Source organism: Haliotis cracherodii, unplaced genomic scaffold (genome assembly GCF_022045235.1).
Source record: "Haliotis cracherodii isolate W230 unplaced genomic scaffold, xgHalCrac1.p SCAF_16, whole genome shotgun sequence".
Lineage (NCBI taxonomy): Eukaryota > Metazoa > Mollusca > Gastropoda > Lepetellida > Haliotidae > Haliotis > Haliotis cracherodii.
In genome coordinates, this window is record NW_027266271.1 from 27,929,786 (window position 1) to 27,955,249 (window position 25,464).

General features: G+C 41.9%; 1 protein-coding gene across 7 annotated transcripts in view; it reads left to right on the top strand.

The window, feature by feature from the left end:
* LOC139464043 (thrombospondin type-1 domain-containing protein 7A-like) overlaps window positions 1-25,464 on the top strand; it is a 402,501-nt gene that overhangs the window by 307,141 nt on the left and 69,896 nt on the right. For 5 of the 7 annotated variants that reach the window (XM_071245558.1, XM_071245560.1, XM_071245559.1 and 2 more), the window contains 15 exons: window positions 8,117-8,383; window positions 9,520-9,626; window positions 10,178-10,363; window positions 11,673-11,875; window positions 12,503-12,695; window positions 13,964-14,159; window positions 14,809-14,930; window positions 15,363-15,572; window positions 16,012-16,206; window positions 16,685-16,990; window positions 17,726-17,904; window positions 19,877-20,001; window positions 21,786-21,942; window positions 23,026-23,301; window positions 24,654-24,768. In XM_071245558.1, the coding sequence (XP_071101659.1) occupies window positions 8,117-8,383; window positions 9,520-9,626; window positions 10,178-10,363; window positions 11,673-11,875; window positions 12,503-12,695; window positions 13,964-14,159; window positions 14,809-14,930; window positions 15,363-15,572; window positions 16,012-16,206; window positions 16,685-16,990; window positions 17,726-17,904; window positions 19,877-20,001; window positions 21,786-21,942; window positions 23,026-23,301; window positions 24,654-24,768 (2,837 nt within the window). Of the gene's footprint in view, window positions 1-8,116; window positions 8,402-9,519; window positions 9,627-10,177; window positions 10,364-11,672; window positions 11,876-12,502; window positions 12,696-13,963; window positions 14,160-14,808; window positions 14,931-15,362; window positions 15,573-16,011; window positions 16,207-16,684; window positions 16,991-17,725; window positions 17,905-19,876; window positions 20,002-21,785; window positions 21,943-23,025; window positions 23,302-24,653; window positions 24,769-25,464 lie in introns of all 7 variants that reach the window. The other 2 variants (XM_071245564.1, XM_071245563.1) reach the window with 1 other exon arrangement.

Genomic DNA, 25,464 nt, shown 5'->3' on the forward strand with positions numbered 1-25,464 from the left:
GGCAGTCTGACAGAAAAGTCATAGGCAGTCAGGCAGTTGTTTCAGGCACTGGCCATGGGCGGAGTCTTACTGATATATATATTCACAACATTCTCCAGTAAAACATATTCGCTGATTATTATTAGAATAATGTGGTGGGTTTATGCAGGAGAAAACGTATCAGGTTTCAGCTGATGATGGCCCAATATACTGGGCAGGTGTGTGATGCTGGTATCTGTCGATGCTGTTACAGGTGGCCTTCCAGGCTGCCATGCCTTGTTACCTCCACAAGTAGATGGATCTGGTTCTCATAACCATTTGTGTAGTGGACGGTCCTGCATTAATTTTCCGGGGTAGAATAGGTCTTCAGCAACCCATGCTTGCCGTAAAAGGTGACTATGGTTGTCAAAAAAGGCGACTAACGGGATCGGGTGGTCAGACTCGCTGACTTGGTTGATGCATGTCATCGATCCCAATTGCGCGGATTGATGCTCATGATATTTATCACTGGATTGTCTGGTCCAGGCTCGATTATTTACAGACTGCCGTCATATAGCTGGAATATTGCTGAGTGCGGCGTAAGACAACAAACCAACCAACCAACCCAAATCTTGCATTAATTACCATGTGTAGAAGTGAATCTTCCATCTGAAATCATCTTGGTACATATTATTTTCTGAATTCCAAACATTTGTTTAAAATGAGCATTATGATATTAAAACTTGGCAAAATTTCAAAAATTGACAATCAAATTGCAATGAAGGTAATTTAAGATGCTATGAGATGCTGACTGCAGCAAGATTAGCAGTTCTGTCCAGACAATAGTGTGCGTAGCACTTTGGGTTATTTATAATACAGTTTCACAACTGACGTATATAGGCTGTTGACATTATTCAAAATGTAGGAATTACTTATTGATAAGGTAATGGTTTCCTTGAGGAACCAAGGCATTGTAAGTAGGATTGACGGCGTAAGACATATTTATTTATCAGGCTAACACCTTCCTCCATGGTCCCACATTAACAGCCTCTCATAAAGTTTTGTTTTTGGGGTGATTCTTATAATCCTTCCCAGCAACACATGCCAAGGTGTGTTGAGATCGACCTGATTTGATGCAGAAGAAGATAAGCTCGACTTGATGTGTTAGGTTAGAAGATAGTTAGCTACCATAACAGTGTCAGAACACCAGTTAAACGAACAAAGACATGAAAAGAATTGCCCTTGCATGAAAGAACACATAAGATGCAAAGTTAGCATAATGTCTGAGTCTTATATCAATATGACACAGTGCAGTACGTCATCACTGAAGAATCTCCTAGCAGTGGTGATTTGTGAATCTGCTTCTCAGCAGTTATAACAAAACTTAAAGATTCCTAGTTATCTTCAATGACTACTTTAGTCAGCTCCATGGCTTTCAATGATGGGTCTTGAAGTTTATCAGTTTAATGTTAAAATACAATTAATCATAGAAATATGTACATCTGTTGCTTTTTGTGGGCTTTAATATAGTCTGAACATTTCTTTTATAATAGGTACACTGTTCAGTGGTAAGAGTAACACCACCAATAAGGGATGGTCTCCACAGCTTCCTGTGCACACTTGTGTCCTTATGTGTCAGGATCTGCTGATGGTGTCAGGGTCTGATGATTGTTACATGATCTGCTGATTGTGTCAGGATCTGCTGAGGGTGTCAGGGTCTGCTGATTGTGTCAGGATCTGCTGATTTTGTCAAGGTCTGCTGATTGTGTCAGGGTCTTCTGATTGTGTCAGGGTCTGCTGATTGTCAGTATCTGCTGATGGTGTCAGGGTCTGCTTATTATATCAGGATCTGCTTATTGTGTCAGGATCTGCTGATTGTGTCAGGGTCTGTTGATTGTCAGAACCTGCTGATTATGTCAGGGTCTGCTGATTATATCAGGATCTGCTGAAAATTTGTCAGGGTCTGCTTATTGTGTCAGGATCTGCTGATTGTGTCAGGATCTGCTGACTCTGCCAGGATCTGCTGATCATGGGATTTAACCTGATCATGATGTATGGTCCCTCAGTGGATTTCCCTGACCCTTTGTTCTCCCTCACATGACTACTGAAATGTTTTTCAAAGCAGACTTAATTGCTCAAGCCAAAAAATGACATCATAAACAGTCATTCAATTTGCTGTGCAGAGTTGTGTCACTATGATTGTGTGTTTGAATCCTGGTTTGCCTTGATTATGTTTCTAGGTTTGTGAGCACCATACCGGTGCTTGTGGGTGTAACTGAAGTCATAAACAGTTGAGACCTGCATTACTTCGGACTTTCTTCCCACATAAAGCCATGATGCCGTGATATAAATGAAATTTTGTAGTGTTAAATCCAACTCACTCACTCACTCACTCACTCACGCACGCACGCACGCATGCACGCACGCACGCACGCACGCACGCACGCACGCACTCACGCACTCACTCACAATCTTTCATTAACAGGAAGATAATACATAGCTTGTTTCCATATGATCTTTGACATGAGACTAACAGTAGCCATTGATTTATTGTCGTTAATGACCTGCATTCATCAGTATATCAGCCTTTTCAAAAGATATTGATGTCACATATAGAGTGGAGAAGAAACAAGGTTTTTGTGATTGTAGCACTTGATTGAAGGACCTCAGTTTTGTGGGCTTGATAGACTGAAGAAAGAAGTATGTTTATGCAACATTCTGTGGTTGTGAACTGAATTCACTCGATTAATAATCAGATCATTCTTCAAATAGTCATTGCACCACAGTGGGAGAGTGGTGTGAAGCTTGATGCTATGAATATTTCAAACAGAGCCTGGCAAATATGAGTTCAAATTAGGGCTGGGACGAGTCCAAATTTACCACCCGGGTACCCATCCCCCGATTACCCGACCCTACCCGGGTATCCGCTGTAGGTCTCAAGAGATAGGTCCAAATGTCCGACTGGGAAGAGTTTGACGGTAGCCCTGGCAAAATGTATTTAGATACTCGTGTAAAACGATCTGGTCATGCATACACTGAAGCTGACTGAAGTTTCATCTTTATGCCAACATATAAAGTCAGAAGGAATGCAAACATTCTAGAGTTCTACGGGTCCGGGTAGTCCTCTGGGTACCCAGATCCTACTCAGTATCCACCAGACCCGAGTACCTGAGTTACCCGTCCCAGCCCTAGTTAAATTCAGGTTCCTAAGAAAAGGATGGTTTACAGTCAGCTTGAGCTCCTACTTCCAGCAGAGTGACTGAGCATGAGATCTCTCTGCCAGAGATACACTTGTAGTGGGGCTGACGGAAGATGAAAGACTTTAAAAAGTCTACAGCAATAAGATGTAAGGTGAGGTGAAATGGGGTTTCACGTCGAAATCAAGATTATTGCCATCATAAAATATTATGCATGAGTGTGTGTGTGGCTGCTTGTGTTAGTTCAGACTTAATGAGAGTTTTATAGTGCTGGCCCACTGTGATACCATGCTGTAGTTTAACATGAATATCCCACTCAGACACAGTAGACTGACTCCTAGCCAAACAGTCAAGCACAGGCAGGGTAACAAGAAGTACCATCTTTTAAAGCCTTTTGGTATGATGTGGCTAGGGCATAGAAACAATAACTTTGTAGGACCACTCTCCAGGCAGATGCTTTATCACGGAGGCAGGCGTCCAATGAGATGTGAGGATGTTCGATGCATCGTAATACTCTGTGTGATACGAGTCTGTATTGTGAGGCCATATATTGAGAGGAAACATTCGAAGAAGGTTTGCTAAAAGATCAAAGGTGCCGACTGTACTTAATCCTGCAATAAAGTACACTTTTTGAGTGACATCATAATGGGCTGACATCATGACGCTGTTCAAATTATATATCCTTTGAAACATGATTCTTTGAAACAAGATGGCACATCAACATCAATTATCGGTGTAAAAGTATCTTTAAACTTGTCGAATAATTGAATGTTATTCCCTTATTTGAAATATGGCAAGTAAATGTCAACCATCTCAAACCACAGGATTTCTCAACACACATTCAAACCACTGTGTCCGTGCTGTAAACTGTTGTCTTATGCATGCAGGCATTAGTGTCTGTCTGTCTGTGTCTGTATGTCTGTGTCTGCCTGTGTCTGTGTCTGCCTGTGTCTGTATGTCTGTGTCTGTATGTCTGTGTCCGTATGTCTGTGTCTGCCTGTGTCTGTATGTCTGTGTCTGCCTGTGTCTGTATGTCTGTGTCTGCCTGTGTCTGTATGTCTGTGTCTGTATGTCTGTGTCTGTCTGTGTCTGCCTGTGTCTGTGTCTGCCTGTGTCTGCCTGTGTCTGCCTGCCTGTGTCTGCCTGGGTCTGCCTGTGTTTGCCTGTGTCTGCCTGGGTCTGCCTGTGTCTGCCTGTGTCTGTCTGTGTCTGCCTGTGTCTGTCTGTGTCTGACTGTGTCTGTATGTCTGTGTCTGTCTGTGTCTGACTGTGTCTGTATGTCTGTGTCTGCCTGTGTCTGTCTGTGTCTGACTGTGTCTGCCGGTGTCTGTCTGTGTCTGCCTGCCTATGTCTGACTGTGTCCGTCTCTGGACATAGACATGAGCAATCCCTGTGAGTTTCCTAACCACATGTTCACCTGTTGCTCAGTGTAGGGCCTTTAGTTACATACTGCAGTCAAACAAAATGAACACTGTTGCTCTTCCTCTGCCGTTACATACTGCCGTCCAACAAAACAATGTGATTTAACTGAAGCAAATTGATATAAAACATGAATTTAAATGCTACTTATTGCTGCATGGGATTATGGATAATCAATCACTGAACAGTTGATAAATTTTAGTTCTTTAAACAATAAACTACCCAAATAAGTGGTGTTTTATTCTGTTTAAGACATGTTTCGGCTAAACGTAAGGGTGCAGGTAATTATTTGGAAAAGCCTGTCAGCCCATTAGAGGATTTCAATTTCAGGCACCAGTTATTACAGAATTGAGTTTAAACACATCTCTTAGTAAACACACGGTTAATCTTAAGCTTGACATCAAAGGCCTCAACGCATTTTCACTGATTAGCTACAACATATGTTCTATTTAGGCTTGATTCATTCTCTGGAAGATGGAAATCAATGTCTCTCCCAGATTGCAACAGCTCTATGTACCGGTAATCTTATAGGGACTGCACTGTCGATGCTGTGATCATATTGCAACATAGATTTTTGTTACCGCTCTAAAATTAAGTACTTGACTTTTAATCATCTGGGAACTTGCTAAATATGGGCAAAGAAAACAACAGGATGACATCACAGAAAGAAGGTAGCATTGTGTATGTGAAATTCTTACCTTCAACACTGAGTCAGTGATACCTGCTTCATGGGACTGCTTGTCACCTTTTACGAGAGCTTCACCCAGTTCAAGCCTGTCCGAGTGCAGTGTGTGGTGGAGCAGCAACTATAAACTCAGTATCAAATTATTTGGTATAAAATTGGGGACCTGGCAGAAGTCAAGACAAAAAAAATAGTATTTTTAAGATTTTCATTTTAAACAAAAGAAATCATTTGCATGTTAGAGTACTTATTGGGGATTCATTGTCTTGTGTTATGAAGATTCTGAGAAGAAGTTTATTCGGTATCCAAAGCCTCATGGCCAAGAACATGATTCATCAGATGAAACTTTTGTACATGGACAGGCTGGGCATGGACAACACAATATCTATGTTACATTAAACAAGCAGTTTTCTTTTCAAATATATATCAATATTATATATGAGCTTGACATTTTTTGTTGCTAAGAGTTGATTGAAATGTGTTCGTGATAGATACACGTGACAGTAACTAACAATGTAAAGTTATGTGTTGGTTACACAAACTTTTATCCACAACACAACCCGGTATACAACCCAATCTCTCCTGTTAGCCAATTTAAAAAATAGTCATTATCTGTAAAGGATTTATCTTTACTTTTTAAAGTCCCCACAAAATATTTTTTATTATTCATTCCACTGTGTCTTCCTTCCTGCCTTCCTGACTATATAGCATGCTCTCAGTGTGATTACTGATAGATTATTTACATTTAGGACAGACTTAGAACGACAAGAGTTTTCACCATTGTAGGAGATGATAATCCGATCCCTTGATGCATGTTTGCACAGTGCTAATGGGAAGATTGTCTTGTTCACATATGTACATGGGTGGACTAAACCTTGCGAGATATAAAACTTGAACACATATCCCTCCCCTGTAGTCTACAGTGGGAGGGATCGGATGTGTGTTTCCTGTAGTGGCCGTTCCTCTGAAGTAATTGGAATCCAGCAGGCTCCAGTGGGATTAATGTGTATAGCTATCAAACAAGCAATACAGTTTTCTGTTTAAGCCTGACAGGCTAATTATGTCATTCTATTTTGGAATCGTTTTTTGTGTACAGGTGAGAAGAGATATTAATAAGCGTCACTGCAAGTGTAAAGGAAGTGCAGATTAAACATCCTGAAATACGTCAGCTTTCTCTTTATCTGGGGAACTGACATTCAGATTTGTGTGAAATATTGTCTTCACAATCCTCACAACCTTCAGCATTAGGCACGCTGGTATTTGTATCTGTCAGTTACGCTTATTCTTGGAAACTAAAAGTTATTATTGCGAAATGAAATGTACCACTTGTATAAACATGGTGTACAGATTACAAGGAGTTATCTTTCGGCTTACGAAATAAGAAGAGTTCTTTCTTAATCAAATATGCAAATAATTTCTTCATACTGCTAGAAGCAACATCTGATATCTGTATATTTGTTCCTAACACTATCTCCCCTCATAGACTATCAGTGTGAATGATAACACCAGGTCGGCCATGACACTTGGGTCACAATTTAGTAAGCTTGGAGTGTGTAATTGGAAGGTGAAAAATTGGATATGGCATACAGTTAACAAATTTATTTTATCACTCAGGGGCATATAGATTTTTAGTTTAGATCGATGTATGATTAAAGAAAACGTTGGTCCCTCGTGAAAATATCAATTCTAACCATGCCACTCGATGAGAGAAACAGTGAATTTGATAACCCTCTATGTATTTTTCATTTTTATCTGGTACTTCATATCTATATTATTTGATGAAAAACTATTGATTCAAATGAATTGTCTCACATTTTAGTACATAATCTCCATAAGGCAAAACAAAACACTATCCACTGATCATTGCTTGGATTGTTCGGCAGAGTGCAGGTGTTGCCTGACAGTGACAATATCAGTTCTGCAGCAGCAGAGCTAGGATCTTCATTCACTGAACAAAGTATAGAAAGCATCAGAAGGCATGATGATGCGTTTTTCGAGACTAAAATTTGGGAAAGTAAACCAATTTTACTGTGTGAACTGTTATTTTTTTTTCCATATTCAAATTCTGACCAGAAGCTAAAAACAATATCTCATCATGTGGTAAAGGAAACTTGGACATGAGCCACTGTGATACCTGGACATAGCGAGAGATGTATCATTTCTTATCTTACTAGTATCAAAGCAGTGTGTGGGATGTGTATAGTTCTGTGGGGTTTGGGAACCTGACTGTTGGACTGTGTGGGAGCAAATGACAAGGGTATGATTATGATTATTATAAAACCCAGTGCTGTTTTCTTCTTGTTGTGATCAGGGGGCCCGGGTGGCCCAGTCGTCTAAGGCGCCGCGATTCGCTGTGCAGAGTTGCATCCCTTGGGCACGCCAGAAACCTATGTTTGTGGGTTCGAATCCCAGTTCACCCCGATTATGTTTCTAGGTTTGTCAGCACCATACCCATGCTCGTGGGTTTCACCGAAGTGGTAAACGTCTGAGATCTAGACCTGCATCACTTTGGGCTTTCCTCCCACATTAAGCTGACACGCCGTGATATGACTGGAATACTGTTAAAGGGGCGTTAAACCCAACTCACTCACTCTTGTTGTGATCTATCTAAAAACATGCAAAGAAACGATATAAATGTTTATCATTGCTCAAACTGTTAAAATTCAGGTGCTCACTGCCCTGAGTACCCACAACTGGATGACCTCTGTCCCGAATTGATACTGTTAGATGCTCTTCACCAACACAGGAATGTGTTAAACTATATCTTCTGGTTCCTTTTCCACCAACATCAGTCTACGAATTCAGCTTTTACATGAACAAAGTCCATGAGCCTTTCATCAACACCAAATCACTTTTTCAGGTTTTGCACAGACAAAGTTACCGAGCCCCTTCTTCATCAGCATCAATCCTGCATCATTCCACAAGACTGCGGCGTCTCGGGCTGGTCACAGATAGAGCCATTCAACAATAGCTGCTTCGGGGAAAACGGCATCAACTCGGGGTACATGATCCGCACACTGTCAGTGTTACAGCTTCCTCTCGGAAATGGTCGTCCGTGCCCAGATAGACTCCATGATGTCATCAAGGTGGATGTAGACGATGTTAACAATCTCAAGCCATGTAGAAGGTATGGAGAGTTGGACAGGTGAATAAAAATAATTTCTGTTCAAGTTTATTTTTTCAAAACCTTAAGCTGCCTTAAGTTGGGCTTTAAGTGTTGTGGTAGTTAACTGTAGCCTTCATCAGTAGTCTACCATCATTGGAAATGACAACAACACCTACATCAACACAATTACAGCGACAAAAAGTGACATGTTTAATCCACTAGTGCTTATACTGATAACTTATAACAAATCCCTTACAAGTGGCAAATGTCTACTGGTCTTTACCATACCAGAGATACCTTACCATTTGGACAGTATAGCAAGGACTGTAGGACTAAAGTACTCATGGAAATGAAAATAAACTGTTTTGCTGGATTTAATAATCGACACATAGCATTACGTAGATGTAAATACGAAATAACAAAACAACTGGAAAAGTACTAGTCTGGATTTGCTAGTTTTATCTCAGTGCTCAATACAAAATGTACTTTACAGGAGGTAATTTGTAGGCACTTTCAACATTCAAAAATAAAACTAAGTCCAAATTGACATGGCAGAAACAGGCTATAGGCATTATGCAAATTAGCCTGGAAAAAAGTTATCCAAACAACAATAAAAATAACATCTATGTTTATGTACTTAATAATAATGACATGTAAGTTGTTGTTTGAGAAGGGAATATGTTACTTTTACGTTCTGATATTTTGACGATGATTCACTATCCCACAATGCCACTCACCAATCACTAACCACTGACAAATCACATGCCCGTGGGTTTCAAGCACCTGTTTTCACCTGTTGTCAAGGTGTCATAGGTCATGGACATTCACCTTGATTTACTAACACCTGGTTATGCTCAGTTTCACAATAGTCTGTTTTGTTCATATTTTTACACACTTTTACGTGTAAAAAGCCATAAAAACCTTTGATACGCTGTATTTGTGCGAAAGCCCAATTAATACTAATTGAGTTGTTTAAATATTTATATATTTTGTATATTAACTGCATTTATTTAAAATCTGAGATCGAAAAAACAGTTTTTTTTCATTTCCATGAGTACTTTAGTGCCAATTTCTATCTCTGAGTTATTTGAAGTTATTATCTCTTTATGAGACAAATGTTTGTGCAATCATGATATCCTGGGTCTCCGTTATTGCAGGGCCAAGTGGATTGTGTCCGGGTGGAACACTTGCGAGCCAGTCCCTGGCTACTCTCACTGTGGCATTGGCATACAGAGCAGGAAGGCCATCTGTGTCGAGGTGGACGGTCAGTATCAGCCAGGACTCACATCTTCCTCCACATGGGCCCAGGGGCATAGTTGTATCAGGCACCAGAATATACTGTGCAGAGCTGTGTCCCTAGAAACCTATGATCATGGGTGCAAATCCCTGGTTTGTCAGCACCATACCCCTGAAGTGGTCAACACCCTCCCACAGCAAGCTAACATGCTGTGATGTAACAGAAATACTGTTCAAAGTGGCATCACTCACTCACTCACTCACTCACTCACTCACTCACTCACTCACTCTGACGTAAATGGTGACATGTGTTACTGGACGCCAAAAAGGATCGAAGGATGACATTTTGTATACATCTTTTAAGGGATAAATATGTTGATGAGGTACATTGTACAGAGTTATGACCCTTGTTTAATCTTTTGGACAGAACACCCCCAACAATGGGCATAAGTTTTCATGGATGATAAACAAGGATGATAAACCTAAAGTGTAGGTTACAGTACTCTTGGTGTTTGATAATAGGGTAATTTTAACATTTTGCAAGTATGGAAAATCATTTCATAATTCATTATGTTCTAGAGGAGGGTCTTGAGCGCCCTGTGTCTGAAGTGAGATGTGACACGGAGAAGCGCCCCCTCATCTCCCAGCGATGTCACGTGGAGTGCAACTGGCACTGCTCGGTGTCGCAGTGGACGGCCTGGAGCCAGTGTGAGGATCGGTCCTGTGATGACAACGGCAAGAAGAGGCAGCTGCCAGACATCACAGGTAGAACCATTCATAGTCACCTCAGGTCCACGCAGGTCTAGGAATCACAGGTAGAACCACTCATAGTCACTCTGGTCCATGCAGGTCTAGGAATCACAGGTAGAACCACTCATAGTCACTCTGGTCCATGCAGGTCTAGGAATCACAGGTAGAATCACTCATAGTCACCTCAGGTCCACACAGGCCTAGGAATCACAGGTAGATCCACTCAAAGTCACTCTGGTCCAAGCAGGTCTAGGAATCACAGGTAGAGCCACGCATTGTCACTCTAGTCAACACAGGTCTAGGAATCACAGGTAGAGCCACGCATTGTCACTCTGGTCAACACAGGTCTAGGAATCACAGGTAGAACCACTCATAGTCACTCTGGTCCACGCAGGTCTAGGAATCACAGGTAGAACCACTCATAGTCACTCTGGTCCACGCAGGTCTAGGAATCACAGGTAGAACCACTCATAGTCACCTCTGGTCCACACAGGTCTAGGAATCACAGGTAGAGCCACGCATTGTCACTCTGGTCAACACAGGTCTAGGAATCACAGGTAGAACCACTCATAGTCACTCTGGTCCATGCAGGGGGGGATATAGTCATTATTTGGTCTGTCCAATTGTCTGTCTGTCTGTCCGTCTGTCCATCCATATTTACATACAGTTGTGGAGCATTACTTGAGAACCAGGAAAGATTTTTCATCCACACTTGTTACATGTATTGACCATGGCTGAAGGGGTGCCTTTTGCTTATGTGTGGGCTGGGGGGAATTGTCATCTTCTGATGAAAAAATGCTGATGCGACTTTATATTTTAACTCACTCACTCACTTGTTATGTCATAGGTAGACTAGCATATAGTCTCTGAAATGAACATATCGTACAGAAAAAAAAGTTGTTCAGTTATCTTAATAAAAATATAATAAAAAGGGATCCCAGTGATTCTCTTCTGATACTGCAGTAATCTAGACTTGACAAACATTATAGACTTGCATGGGCTGTAGTTGATATATTTGTATCAGGGTCTGTAAGACAGACTATGTCATAGGTATTGATAGACTGTGCATGATTGAAGTTTTCTGCAGTTGAGATAAGTGTGTACTACTGCTAGCCTCTTAGACTGTCCCAACATATCCTGCCTTGGAACCTAAAGTGTTTAACAATATGTCGAGGCAACGGAGATAGGAGTAATACAGTTTCACTATTTGAATGAATCTAGCATCATGGATTGTTGCAAAATATTGGAGAATGACTTAAAGAAGTTGGTTCTCAGGCTACGAGTTAAAAGTATATACCCATGCACACTACTATGTCCATTTCAGGAAAACGATACAGGACACGAGAAATCCTGACCCTGCCCGGCCCCGGGGGGAACCCATGTCCCCATCTTAGTGAGACTCAGTCCTGTGTCCCCAAGGCCTGCTTCTACTGGAACACCACCCTTGGGGACTGTGAGCCATCTCAGAGGGGTGGATGTGGGGTGGGGCACCGCACTCGGCACAGCGTCTGCAGTGACAGGAGTGGGGTGAGTATATAACGGACAGACGTGGGAGCATTAGATGGGCAGAAATGGGAGCATATTTATAGTGTGCCAATTCCATGCCCAAAAGCATCAGTCAATAGGTCAGTGTTCACTCAATTTTCATGTATACAACCCAAGCTTCCTGTGACGCGCTAGAAGGTACCCTTCTCATCCTACAGGGTACCCATTCTCTCCTGAGTGAACAGAGGCTCATTTCAAACAAGGTCACATGTCAGAGGATAAATGTCAGTACATGTATTGGGCAGGACCAAAGTCCTGGAAACTCTCAGGAGCCAAGCTGCCTAAGGCAGACACCCATCCACTACTCTCCGAGACCAACCTTGCTCAACTTCACCTGATTTGTGACCTGTGTGCTGTACAAAGGACCATGTGCCCCCACCATGGATGGGCAGAGATGGGATCATTGGATGGGCAGAGATGGGATCATTGGATGGGCAGAGATGGGATCATTGGATGGGCAGAGATGGGATCATTGGATGAGTAGAGATGACAGAAGGGGCAGAAGGGGCATTCATATATTCGTCTTATGATGAGGATGGTTTCTAGTAAAGGGACATCAATTATGGTAAAGATAATGTACAAATTTATGTTTTATTATTTTTTTTCCAGGAGAGAGTGTCTGAGAGCTTGTGCTGGGAACATGAACATCGGACGGAGGACTGGGAGGACTGCTACGTGCCATGTTGGAATGACTGTGTGTTGTCGGAGTGGGGCGACTGGACCCGGTGCCCCGAGCCCTGCACCGGCAGTGTCCCAACGACCAGGAAGAGGGAGAGGAGGATCCTGGCCTTCAGTGGGAAAGGTAGGAGTATAGCTGTGTCAGCAGCTTGGGACATCAGTTTCTAGTGTAGCGGCCATAAAATTTCCAAGTCCCATGATGGGATTCGAAGCACAGACCTTCTGATCAGAGGTCAGACGCCTTATCCATATGACCAAAGAGGTTAACACCGTCAGCAAGCTGACAAGGTTAGGATGTCATCTGTGGGATGACTCCACGCCCTGCTACATACTCCCCCGTCAACAGAAGGCACTTCCCGGACCGCATAGTAGGGTACTGAGACTTATTTTGCTCAAATTTGATATGCACATTCTCAGCGCCACGTTGGGCGCCAGAGTCATCCCACAGATGACATCCTTACCTTGTAAGCTTGCTGACGGGGTTAACCTCTCTGGTCATGTGGACAAGGCGTCCGACCTCTGATCCGACCCTCCAATTACGGGACTCAGAAATTTTATGGTGGCTACACTAGCATCACTAGAAGGGTGTACAGGGCTTCACAAGCTGAGTGTCCTAGTACACCACTAGGCCCAACATGTATGGGTGAACATTGAGCTTATAATATTATACATGTACTACCTGAAAGAAGTATAAGAACAACTGATTCTTTCCTACTGCTATAGTCCAAGAACACGCAATTCTTTTTATTCCTAGAGTTAGTCTGTCATGGCGTTATAAATTCACTACACTAATATGAAAAAATCGGGTGTTCTTTAACTTCTTTTGAGTAGTATATGTTCACCTGACCGTGCCTATTTGGTAATGGAATAGTCACATCCTGTTTTGTAGTGATGGATAGCTATGGGTAGCCCAAGGATCCACTGATTCTGGGTCAAGAACCTAGATTTGTAACCTCATGGTTGTGGGTTTTACGAAAGTGTTAGGGTCTACAATGAATGGTGTGTGTGCTTGTTTCTTCATTAGGCAGACACCCTGGGAAGTGAATAACATTATTAACTCAACCCAACTTATTCAGTAATATCAACAAGACTTTCATATTTTAATTTTTGTACCACCATTTTAGCTCACCTGACTGAAACTCAAGTGAGTTTATATGATGGCACATTGTCTGCATGTGTCCGTCAGGTTGTCTATCTGTCTGTCATTTTATCTTCTTGAAAACTACAAGGCCTATGAAGCTGAAATTTTTATCATCCCTGCTATGGTGCCTCTAAAAAGTAGCGCACAGAATTCTAAATACGGGTGCATTATTTCATGGTAATTCAGGTGAGCTTCAGACCTGTGAGATTATTTCCTGTGTACCCCGTGATGACAGTGAGTGTGTGTTACAGATGGTCAGCCCTGTGCCCCCCTTCTGAAGGAGGAGGAGCCATGCCCCGCCCTGGTGGAGTGTGCCAAGTACCGGTGGAAGCATGGAGACTGGGGCAAGTGTCTGCTGGAAAAGGCCACCCAGATCTGTGGGCGGGGCATTCAGCAGAGGAACGTGCAGTGCTACAACCACCTGGGCCAAACTGTGCTTGAGCGGAGGTAATTGGTGGCGTGGTGGCAGATCGGTTGATTGTTGGTGCCAGGGTTCTGTTGAGGGGGAAACGGGTGATGTGGTGGCAGATCGGTTGATTGTTGGTGCCAGGATTCTGTTGAGGGGGAAACGGGTGATGTGGCAGATCGGTCAGTTGTAGGTGCCAGTGCTTTGTTGAGGGGGTTATGGGTGAAGTGGAGGCAGATCTGTTGACTGTGGGTACCAGGGTTCTTATTCATGGGGCAATCAGTCCATATTCTGTTCTACACACTTAGATCATTTGCTCACAAGTCTGTTTCCTGATTAGAATTGGTCTGCAGCAACCATTCCTGGTCATAGCAGGTAAAATAATGAATTGGATGGTCAGGGTCTGTTATTGAGTACCGTCTCACCCAGACAGCATGGATTGCTGCTCACAATATCAATCACTGGGTTTTCATACACACACATTGTTTGACTTTCCCTGCCTTGATATTTCCAGGTTGCTGTGATAGAGCTGGAATTTTGCTGAAAAGGGCATAAAACAAAAATCATTCACTCACCCTGATTCTAATGGGATAATCAAGATTGCTATATGCTTCTACAATCTGTAAATGGTTATGAAAGGTTGTGTTGATGTGGTTTACATGATACACGAGGAACATTGCGTGTTTACAGATGTGAGGATCGTGTGAAGCCCAAACAGTCCCAGACTTGCACGGTGGAGTGTCCTAAAGACTGCTTGGTCACGGAGTGGGCGGAGTGGTCCAGCTGTGGAGTGGAGTGTCTCAACATCAGGGGTAGGTGCTCGTGTCAAAGTGATGGGGATGTTGTTTTTCCCTGGAACATCTTAATATCAGATGCTAAAACTGTGTGTGGACATAAATGAACTTCAGGTTTAGATCATTTTGTGGAGTGAAATAGTTGAAGGAAATTCTCCATGAAGTACATCATTCCACCGGCTAATCTCATTCTTGATATCAGCTTTGTAAACAAAAATAATATTTTGCAGAAATGATTTCTTTAAAATGTTTAGTTCTAACCTTATAAAAGGTAACAGCATAGATGGCATATAATATACAGTCAGTCATTGATAACGTTCTTTGAACACTGAAACATTAGAAGCGCTCATAAAATCATCAAGTAGTCACTATGTCTACATCTCTGGACCAAACTGTTACAACTAATTTTAATGTACAGGGAGCTTATACACATGATTTATATATTTCTAGCACGCCAAATCCTTCCCAAGCAACAACGTCAGCGCTACATCTTGCAGTTCCCAGAAGGCAGCGGTACGCCATGCCCCAACAGTCTGTTTGAGGAGCGCCAGTGCCTCCACCTGCCGATCTGCGAGCAGTACGAGTGGGAGACGTCGAACTGGAGCAGCTGCATCCTGCCGCCGGTCGTCCCCTACTGCGGAAATGGACTTCGTGCTCGGAGTGAGTCAGTCGTTGATTGTCAGTGTTTGAACTTATACGAGCTGACATTTTTAGTATGTTTCAGTGTAATTCCAATCTTTGCATCTAACGGACTCCATGTTGAGTTCTAACAGAATAGTTCTACAGTACTTCTCTGCAAGAGTTGACTCAAACTGAGATCAACTGACTGCACATTTGTGACCCAGATTGAAATCAACGGACTGCAAATTTGTGACCCAGATTGAGATCAACTGACTGCACATTTGTGACCCAGATTGTTCTATGTCATCCTCATCTAATAGTGTGGATCACTGTTCCTGCTTTAAACATTTGGTCAGTTTCTCCTCATTCCATTATTCACAGGAGGTTGTGATATTCCTGTAATATAGATACAGTCTAACATTCACTCGCTAACAATATCTGTTTTAAATGTTTTAATTTTTCTGTTTTCAATTCCTAGATATCTCATGTCAGCATGGCAATGGAACTAAACACCCTACCAACACATGTCTGTGGGAAATCGGTGCCATGCCCCCGATAGTGGAGAAGTGCTATGTGGCATGTGCCAAGGAGTGTCACATCTCTGATTGGTCACCCTGGGAGAGATGTGTAGGAGGCTGCAATGGTTTCAGATTCCGGACACGCAAACTTTTAGGTAACATAGATGTTAAAATGATCCTTTTGAACATCCTATCAGATTGTTGAGAAGAATCAAGACAGACTTGGCATGAGTCTTTTAAAAACTTTAACAACCAGTAGAAAATGTACTCCTGGTAATTACGAAACAAATTATGATCGTTGCAAATGATGATGATGATGATGATGATGATGATGATGATGATGATTAAGATTAATGTGTGGCAGTTGTAGAGGTATTTTGAAGAATCTGTCTCTAGAAATTTATGAGAATAATTGACGGGGCCCCATTTCACAAAGTGATTGTAGTGCTAATAAATTGGTAACTCCCATACTTTAACAAAGACTTATGTCAGTCGTAGCGCTCAGATGGCTTGGTGGAATGGGGCCCAGTAGTGTTCAGGTGATGTAGTGCCTGAATACCAACATCTTTCTAACTATGTATCATATATAAATATGCCTGCCTTTAATGACATACCTGTATCCCTGTGTTCCAGGTGATAGTCGTTTCAACCCTGTTTGTCGACACAAGTACCAGCTGGACGAGCAGGAGAAGTGCAAGTGCAGCCAGTTGTCTCCCATGGTGATTGGTGGCTGGTCGGACTGCATCCTGGACGAGAAGGATGATGTCAAACAGAGGTTTGCCCAGATGTCCCTCAAGTCCATCCGCCATCGCGACGCCAACGAGTCCATGAGAAGTGACCCCACGCAGGCGTACTGTGGAAGTGGGAAACAGTTCAAGGCCTACGCATGTCAAAATGACAGGAGGGATATGGAAAGTGCAGATAAATGTTTCAACTCAGGTAGGAGGATGTGTTTCGAATTATGTGAGACACGTTAGTCCCAAATATCTGTTAGTCCAGACCTTGATTGTCTGGAAAACCCACCTTCCTTCTGAATACTGTTGAGAATGTTGTATGTAAACAATATAATTTGTAGCAGGATCATGGGGATACATGGGATTTATGTGTCCCGCTTTAGGTTTTATGCTGTGGTATAAAACGTAACAAGGGATGCATAAAACCCCATGTACCCCTTGTGATCCAGCTACAACGAATTATCTTACCGACATGTTTTAATATGACATTGTAAAAGAATTAAAACAAATTCAAATTTGATAGAAAACAGTTGAGCTGAGGTAAACTTGTGCTATGTCACAGGACTTCTATTGGCTCGGAAAAAGCGTGTGGCTTTTTGTTTTGAAGAGAGGTATTGGGGATTTATTCCGCCTCTCAGAAATCCATGCGAAGCCTGACTTGCTCATGGCGGGGTATAAGGGATTTATTCTCCAGCTGAGAATGTTTTTTCCCATGGCGGGATACATGGTATTTTATCAAGATCACGTGGCCCAATCAGGTCTCATCATTCTGACATGGAGGTATGATAATGGACATTACTCCGTATTCATGAATGTTTCAGTAATTCACCTTGACAGGGACTGGGTGCCTGGTTTCTATGGTCAGCAGGGAACCTTGTTATGGATAGGTATAGGTATGACATAGGGCCACAGTCTCGTGAAGTATTTCCTTGTTTCACAGAGTACAAGGAGGAGGTGTGCATTGTGCCGTGTCCGGTGGACTGTGAGATGACGGAGTGGAGCGACTGGTCGCAGTGCAGCGTCACCTGCGGCTCGGGCATGCAGCTACGATTCCGCAGCATCGCGACGCAGCCGGCGGACGGGGGCAGGAAGTGCCCTTCACTCGATGGTACCCGCAAGGTAAACAATAGAACTGACACCTGATTGGTTGTTGGTCTCTAACATTCAACAGACTGATGACATACTTATAGGCCCTTGTTAGTACTATTTCAGACTAAATAGCCACAATGGCTAACGAAGTTTGCCAAATTATTCAAAGGCATCCAAGTTTGAAATATTTTTCAAGGATTGTATTTATTACAAAACATTCATCACTTTAAAGATCAAAGTCATTAGTTTCTATTGTGTTAATGGGTTTTATACATATATATGTAAACAAAAACTTCACAAACTGGAACATTTTGTTACTCTGGCCTGTCCATAACTGTGTTTTACAAAAGGGTCTTCCCATCAGGGCTATGACCTTATATAGATTCAGTGGAATATCTCTTCATCAGAATTCATCACGACACATTAAGTTTATGTTCAATCATTCTTTTGCCCTGATCCTCACCTGCTGTTGTCTGGAAGATAAACATACTGTGTTGTCAAGAGTCAGGTTAACAGTGAGGTGAAGTGGGCTTTCACATCACATTCAAGATTTTTTTATTAAATACATATGTGTGTATGTGGCTGTTTGTATACTCGGACCCCATGGTACCGCGGCATTCATCGTATCGCGGCATTTGTGATTTCCGATAGTTCACGCGGGACACGCCTCTTAGCGGCTGTCTATTGATGCAAATCGGTAACCAGAAAGTGCTCACTTCGTAAACAATTTCAATTTCCTCGGAATGTTCCGTCTGCTGTACGTAAGTAAACTTTCTCTATCGACCTGAACTAGATCATCTGCATATTCATGGCGACTAATAAGGTAACGGAAGTTACGTAGTCCGCACATTTTTTCCCGCTCTGTGCCCAGAATCTATTGGGAGATCATAAGGGCCATAATGCCAAACTTAGAAATACGTTCTCCACTAGTAACCAAAAGATAAATACATACTTTGGGCATACTGGGAGTGCTTTTTATATATTTATTGTTGACTTTTAACATTTTTTCCATTTTGTGACAAATTATTGTCATCCAATTTTTTTTAAACAATCTTAAAATGTCATTTCTGATATTTTGTTGTTGACTTGTAAAAATATTTTTCTCTTACTTTTCGGTAAAAATGCATTGAATCCTTATTGCTGATAACACTTTTAGAATTTTGCTTGTGCTGTCTTTGCACTTGTCTGGACAAATCGCTGATGTCTGGCATGATCATACCAAGTGGTTGGTAGAATTATGTCCTCTTTTTGTCCAATTCGGACCTCCATACACAACTTTTCTCTGTACCGCGATACGATGGAGTTCTCTCCCTTTTCAAACAGGGTGCGAGGCCCGGCTTTTACTCGGAGCTACTAATGTAAATAATGAACTTTTATCAGTAAAATATGCATTGTTTGATAAAATGAATTATATCTGATACAGAGAACACGAATAATCATAACGGTTAGTGAATGCATTTTTTTCCGTTTAGCGTACATGACAAGTACCGCGATACCCCGAGGTTGCAGGCTACTAGTTCCGACTAATGCCGATTTCATAGTGTTAGGCCACTGGGATGCCATGCCACAGTTTAACATGGATATCCCACTCAAGCACAGAAAACTGACTATACCGACCAGTTCTTATATTAGCCCCTTAATGCCAAGCTTCAGACAGGGTAACAACAAGTACCATCTCTTAGCATCTGTTGCTATGTGCCTGGGGATCCAACCACAAATTTCTGCTCTCCAGGCAGATGCTCTATCCACAGAACCAGTCTGAGTTACCTGTAGTTTCAAGTGCACTAATTTGTATTTGGAACAAAATCAAAACAAACGAATTAGTTTTTTTCATATATGTCTGCTGAGATGTGGTCATCACAAGGCAATCTAATCAGTTATTTCAAACAGAAGTAGTTATTATTATTTGAAACCACTGTTTGGCCAATCAGAATCAATATTTTTTTATTTGCTGGTAGAATGTAGGACTGTTTGACCACCATTGTTGTCGTGTGTGTTGCAGGAGACCCAGAGCCGTGTGTGTCGCTCCCCGTGCGAGTACCACGTCTGGGAGGGGTCCAAGTGGGGCTCCTGTCGACCCATGACGGGCACCGGATGTGGACATGGGACTCAGTCCAGAAGTGTCAGGTGAGTTAAACTTTTGCTTATCACTCTTAAATAGGAGTTTACACAATCTTGTCTTGTTTGGTGAATGTGGTGATCATGGGTGAACCCTTTTTTTGTAAGATTGAATCCCAGATTTCCCCTGATTATGATACTTAAATGGTTTGTCAGCACCATGCCTATGCTCATGTGTTTTGACAAGGTGGTAAAGTCTACACTTCAGGCTTATGAACATAAAACACCGGAAAATCATCTGTCTTGATTAGGCATAAAATGCAAAATAGAGTTGAAAATTTTATGAATGGATCACTAAAAATCAGTCACAGCACAAGGTGTTTGGAGAAAGGGTAAGCTTGAGCTGCCCGTCGCATCTGCCACTCACATAATCTGTATAACAAAGTAAGTGTTGGTTACGTCACACCGTGCAGGCGTATTCCTGCCATGCGATGGTGGCCTGTAAACAATCTGTATAACAAAGTAAGAGTTGGTTACGTCACACTGTGCAGGCGTATTCCTGCCATGCGATGGTGGCCTGTAAACAATCTGTATAACAAAGTAAGTGTTGGTTACGTCACACTGTGCAGGCGTATTCCTGCCATGCGATAGTGGCCGGTAAACAATCTGTATAACAAAGTAAGTGTTGGTTACGTCACACTGTGCAGGCGTATTCCTGCCATGCTATGGTGGCCGGTAAACAATCTGTATAACAAAGTAAGTGTTGGTTACGTCACACTGTGCAGGCGTATTCCTGCCATGCGATGGTGGCCTGTAAACAATCTGTATAACAAAGTAAGTGTTGGTTACGTCACACTGTGTAGGCGTATTCCTGCCATGCGATGGTGGCCGGTAAACAATCTGGTCTTCACTACAGCTACCACATTTTGTACACAATAAGGTGAAAATAGCCTAAAATGGAGGTTTTAGAGGATATGCCTGTTGATTTAGGCATTTGTTTTTGTTTCGAAGGCCTTGGTTTCGATTGTGAGTCAGTGCATGCTGGTGCCAAAATATGATATTTCTGCTGTAAGTTAAATCCCCAATCACCACATTATTCACCATGTCTACATCTTTATATGATTAAATTTTTGTTGTGTTCATTGAAATTCCTGTATCGTGATTAGCTGAATTTGTCACGTGTTATTGCATTCATTTCCACATGAATGTAAAAATTTAAGCCACACCTGCCGAGGAGGACTACTTTTATCACTACGGAATGTTTAGGAATCCCAATATTACAGTCGACGGAATTACCTTTTTGCTCATGTGCATCACCTTGTACAGGACATTTACCGAAATTCATGCATATTCATTGTCCAAACTACCCTTTGAGAGAGAAGGCTGAGAAGGAATGAAACAGCAAATGTGCAGGCTCCCTCGCCTGTTTTTTCCCTGCTCACATTTTTCCAACTGTGTCTTCCCATTCTCAGGGAACTAATGTTTGAATCTGGCGGTAACTGACCATGTCATTTGAAACAGCCGCCTTTTCCTGGACATATTTGTTCCGGTTCATTACAGTCGTGACTGTTGCAGTTCTTCTCGCATCTTGCCTTTATTGACAGGTCATATGAACATTGTTTTGATCTTATTCTCCGTTATTGGCTACTGACTTTGTAGGCATGTCAACTTATGTGCATAACTAAATCACCTGATTAATGTCACGCCACAATATGTATTTCTACACCTGGAATGTTTATGAATCCCATCATTTTTGTCTGCTTTGATATATACAACTATAAAAAATACAGTCAATTCTTAAATGAATCTAAGAAGCACACTATGCTCATGACAAAATGTGTCTGTCCTCTCAGATGTAAGACTATCGGGGAGACGCGACTGGCCGGAACGTTCCCAGATGACAGTCTGTGTAACCAGCACGAGCGCCTGGAGGAGAACCAAGTGTGTCTGCTGCCCTGCCCCGGCGACTGTGTGTTCAGTGACTGGACGGCGTGGACAGCATGCACTCAGGTCAGTATGGCACTGTAACGAGTTTAGACTTTACCAAGGTATCTCCCCATCAGAACATAGGCCAACAGTGTCTGGGGCGTATCGTAAGTCATCTAGTGAGGATCGGGGACAGTATGGCACTGCGATAAGTTTTGACTTAACCAAGGTATTGCCCTATCAGGACATAGGCCAACAGTACCCTGTATCAGTCATCAAGTGAAGTGATGATCTGCGAGTATAGCACTGTGATGAGTTTTGAATTCACCCAGTTAAGGGCCCTTCAGGACCTTCAGGACCTTGGCCCCTTGTACCCCTTCATGGGTCAGTATGGAGGTGTGTTGGGTTTAGACTTTACCAAGGTATCTCCCATTAGAACATAGGCCCACAGTACTCCGGGCTTGTTGTAACAGTCATCTGGTGATGATCAAAGTGGTGCAATGTGTGAACTAGCTGATAATGTGTAGTCGTGGCATGATGGGTGTAATTTATGATTGATGACATCGTCTGGAATTATTTGAAACAATATGATGTCGTGATGACATGCTGGTGTGAACTAGCTGATAATGTAAAGTCATGCCATGGTGGGTGTAATTTATGACTGATGACATCGTCTGGAATTATTTGAAACAATATGATGTCGTGATGACATGCTGGTGTGAACTAGCTGATAATGTATAGTCATGCCATGGTGGGTGTAATTTATGACTGATGACATCGTCTGGAATTATTTGAAACAATATGATGTCGTGATGACATGCTGGTGTGAACTAGCTGATAATGTATAGTCATGCCATGGTGGGTGTAATTTATGACTGATGACATCGTCTGGAATTATTTGAAACAGTATGATGTTGTGATGACATCGTCTGGAATTATTTGAAACAGTATGATGTTGTGATGACATCGTCTGGAATTATTTGAAACAGTATGATGTTGTGATGACATCGTCTGGAATTATTTGAAACAGTATGATGTTTGTGATGACACGCTGGTGTGAACTAGCTGATCAGTATGAAGCAAAAGGTATACTGCTCAGTGCATTTACCGAAAACATAGGCACCGACATCATTGATGCTACATGTAATATATTGCCATTTGTTACAGCCATGTAATGGCCGACAGACTCAGAGGAGGTCTCGCAATCTTCTTCGGAAACCCGCATCTTACTTCATCAAGTCCCACAACAACTGTACGCACATGGTGGAGCAGCAGCCCTGTGTGAGGGGAGACAACTGCATCGAGTACTCCTGGCAGCTGTCTGAGTGGACATCGTGTCTGGTGAACAGTGGGCATGACGAGTGTGGGGTGGGGCACAAGGAGAGGTACGCATGGTGCCGAGATGAACGGGGCCGCACCGTCGACAGCATCTATTGTACAAAAGTGAGTGCAACTCTATTGGTCTCTGTACAAGGTAATCAGTTACCTGAGTCTGTCTCACAGTCACTAAACCATAGTTTCCCCTCTGCCCAGCCCTTACTGTAATGCTGTCTTCATAAATGAAGCAAGTCTAGATTTTGCACTGGTTCTGAATCTTCCTTAACATGTCACAAATATTGACCATAGTTTTGGACGTTATTTTGTATAAACCTCTTCAGACCTTTTACTTTTTACAAGTAAGACCGAGTATGGAGATTTACTGGTAAAAACTGATGAGTAGATAAGCAGTTGAAGTTTGAAATTAGTGTTTCAAACATCAAATGTTCTAAAATCGAAGACAACAAATGAAACGTTTTCATTATGGATGAGGGGAATCGAACCCACAACCTCCTGATCAGTCGTCAGACATTCTGACCTTTCGACCACAGAACTGGTTGAAGAAATTCAGTACATGAGAATGTACCAATGTAGCAAATATTTCCAAGCCAGATATATTTTATAAGTGTTTCTTTAGAGTGTAATAATGCATGATATTAAATAATTATTGAAAAATGTTGTTTCGATGGTTCATAAGTCGGATAAAACTCTCCTACTCAGGGTTGGTTGACATAATAAAACCGTCGGGTAGCAGTGACCTCGCTAGTAAAACTTCGGGCAGCAGTGACCTCATTAGTAAAATTTTTGGGCTAACATCCTTAGTTAGTCACTCTAGATATCACTGTCTGACCGTGCAATGAAGTCAGGATAGAAGTGCAGGTGTTTAGGGGAGACAACTCTAGATACCTTTGTCTCACAGTGCAATGTCATCCAAATAGAAGTGCAGGTGTTAAGGGGAGACAACTCTAGATACCTTTGTCTCACAGTGCAATGTCATCCAAATAGAAGTGCAGGTGTTTAGGGGAGACAACTCTAGATACCATTGTCTCATAGTGCAATGTCATCCAAATAGAAGTGCAGGTGTTTAGGGGAGACAACTCTAGATACAATTGTCTCACACTGAATGTCGTCCTGATAGTAGCTCCAGGAGTGATTAAAAGTTGAGTTTGAATTAAGAAATAAATTATGAATGTTCCTCAACTACTACAGATAAGACCTGAGGTAGCAATACTTAATAAATTGGAAATGTAGTAGGTCATCTTGTAATTGTTTCTGTTGAATAAAACCTTGAGAATGTATTCATACATGTCATTATACAATATATTATTGGATTATGAAGTGTTGATCACCCAGTTTGATATTATGTTTCTTATGTGCTAACTAGATTTTAGAAATTACATATATTATTATTGGATATGAGGCTGTATGTGACAATCTGCATGTGCAGAGTAATCATGGGTTACCTCCCTTTCTTCCAGATCCAGGGCGAGGTGACCGAGTCCATGGTTGTGTCATGTGAGATACCATGTGATAATGACTGTCTGCTCTCTGACTGGTCCGACTGGACGCCATGCACAACAAAATGTGGCCTTGGTATGTAACATAAATGTTACAGTTTCGTAAAAGATGTTTGAAAGATGAACCTTCAAAGTCATAAGGATATTAATTCCTGCGAATACCCTATCTCTATAACATTATAGCCATAAATCCTTTATTTTGGCTGAGGTTTTTCCCGCTCATTTGCGCAGAAGAGCTGAAGAGCTAAATGTGCTATTAGGGGAACAACTAGTTGTGTGTAGTTGACAGTGAAGAAGACTTCTGTTGAAAATCTTAAGATTTAGTTATAGTGTGTCTGCAACCAAAATACAGGATTTATGGCTATGATGTAATAGAGGTAGTATTCTTAGAATTATTTAACAATGATAACTATTGTTTGATGTTTGCATACATACCTGTGAAAAATTTCTAATCACTCACATGGGGATTCCAGGGTAGATTTGGTCCCCAAGTAATGCAATTAATCTTGAGAGTCGTCGTTTTAGAAGTCTGAATCAAATTTCGCTTTGTGAACATCTGGTCTCATCACTATTTGATAGTGATTCACAAACACATGTTCATGATATCATTGGAATCATGCAATGAATTCGGCTTTTAGTAGAGATTTCTTATGAAATTGGAAAGGGTTTTGTTGCTTATATTTCAAGCATTAACTCTGTCAATTCCGAGTGTATTATCAGTGGTAACAAGTATGGAGAGAGTGGTATTGTCGAAGATGTTTACATTGTAATA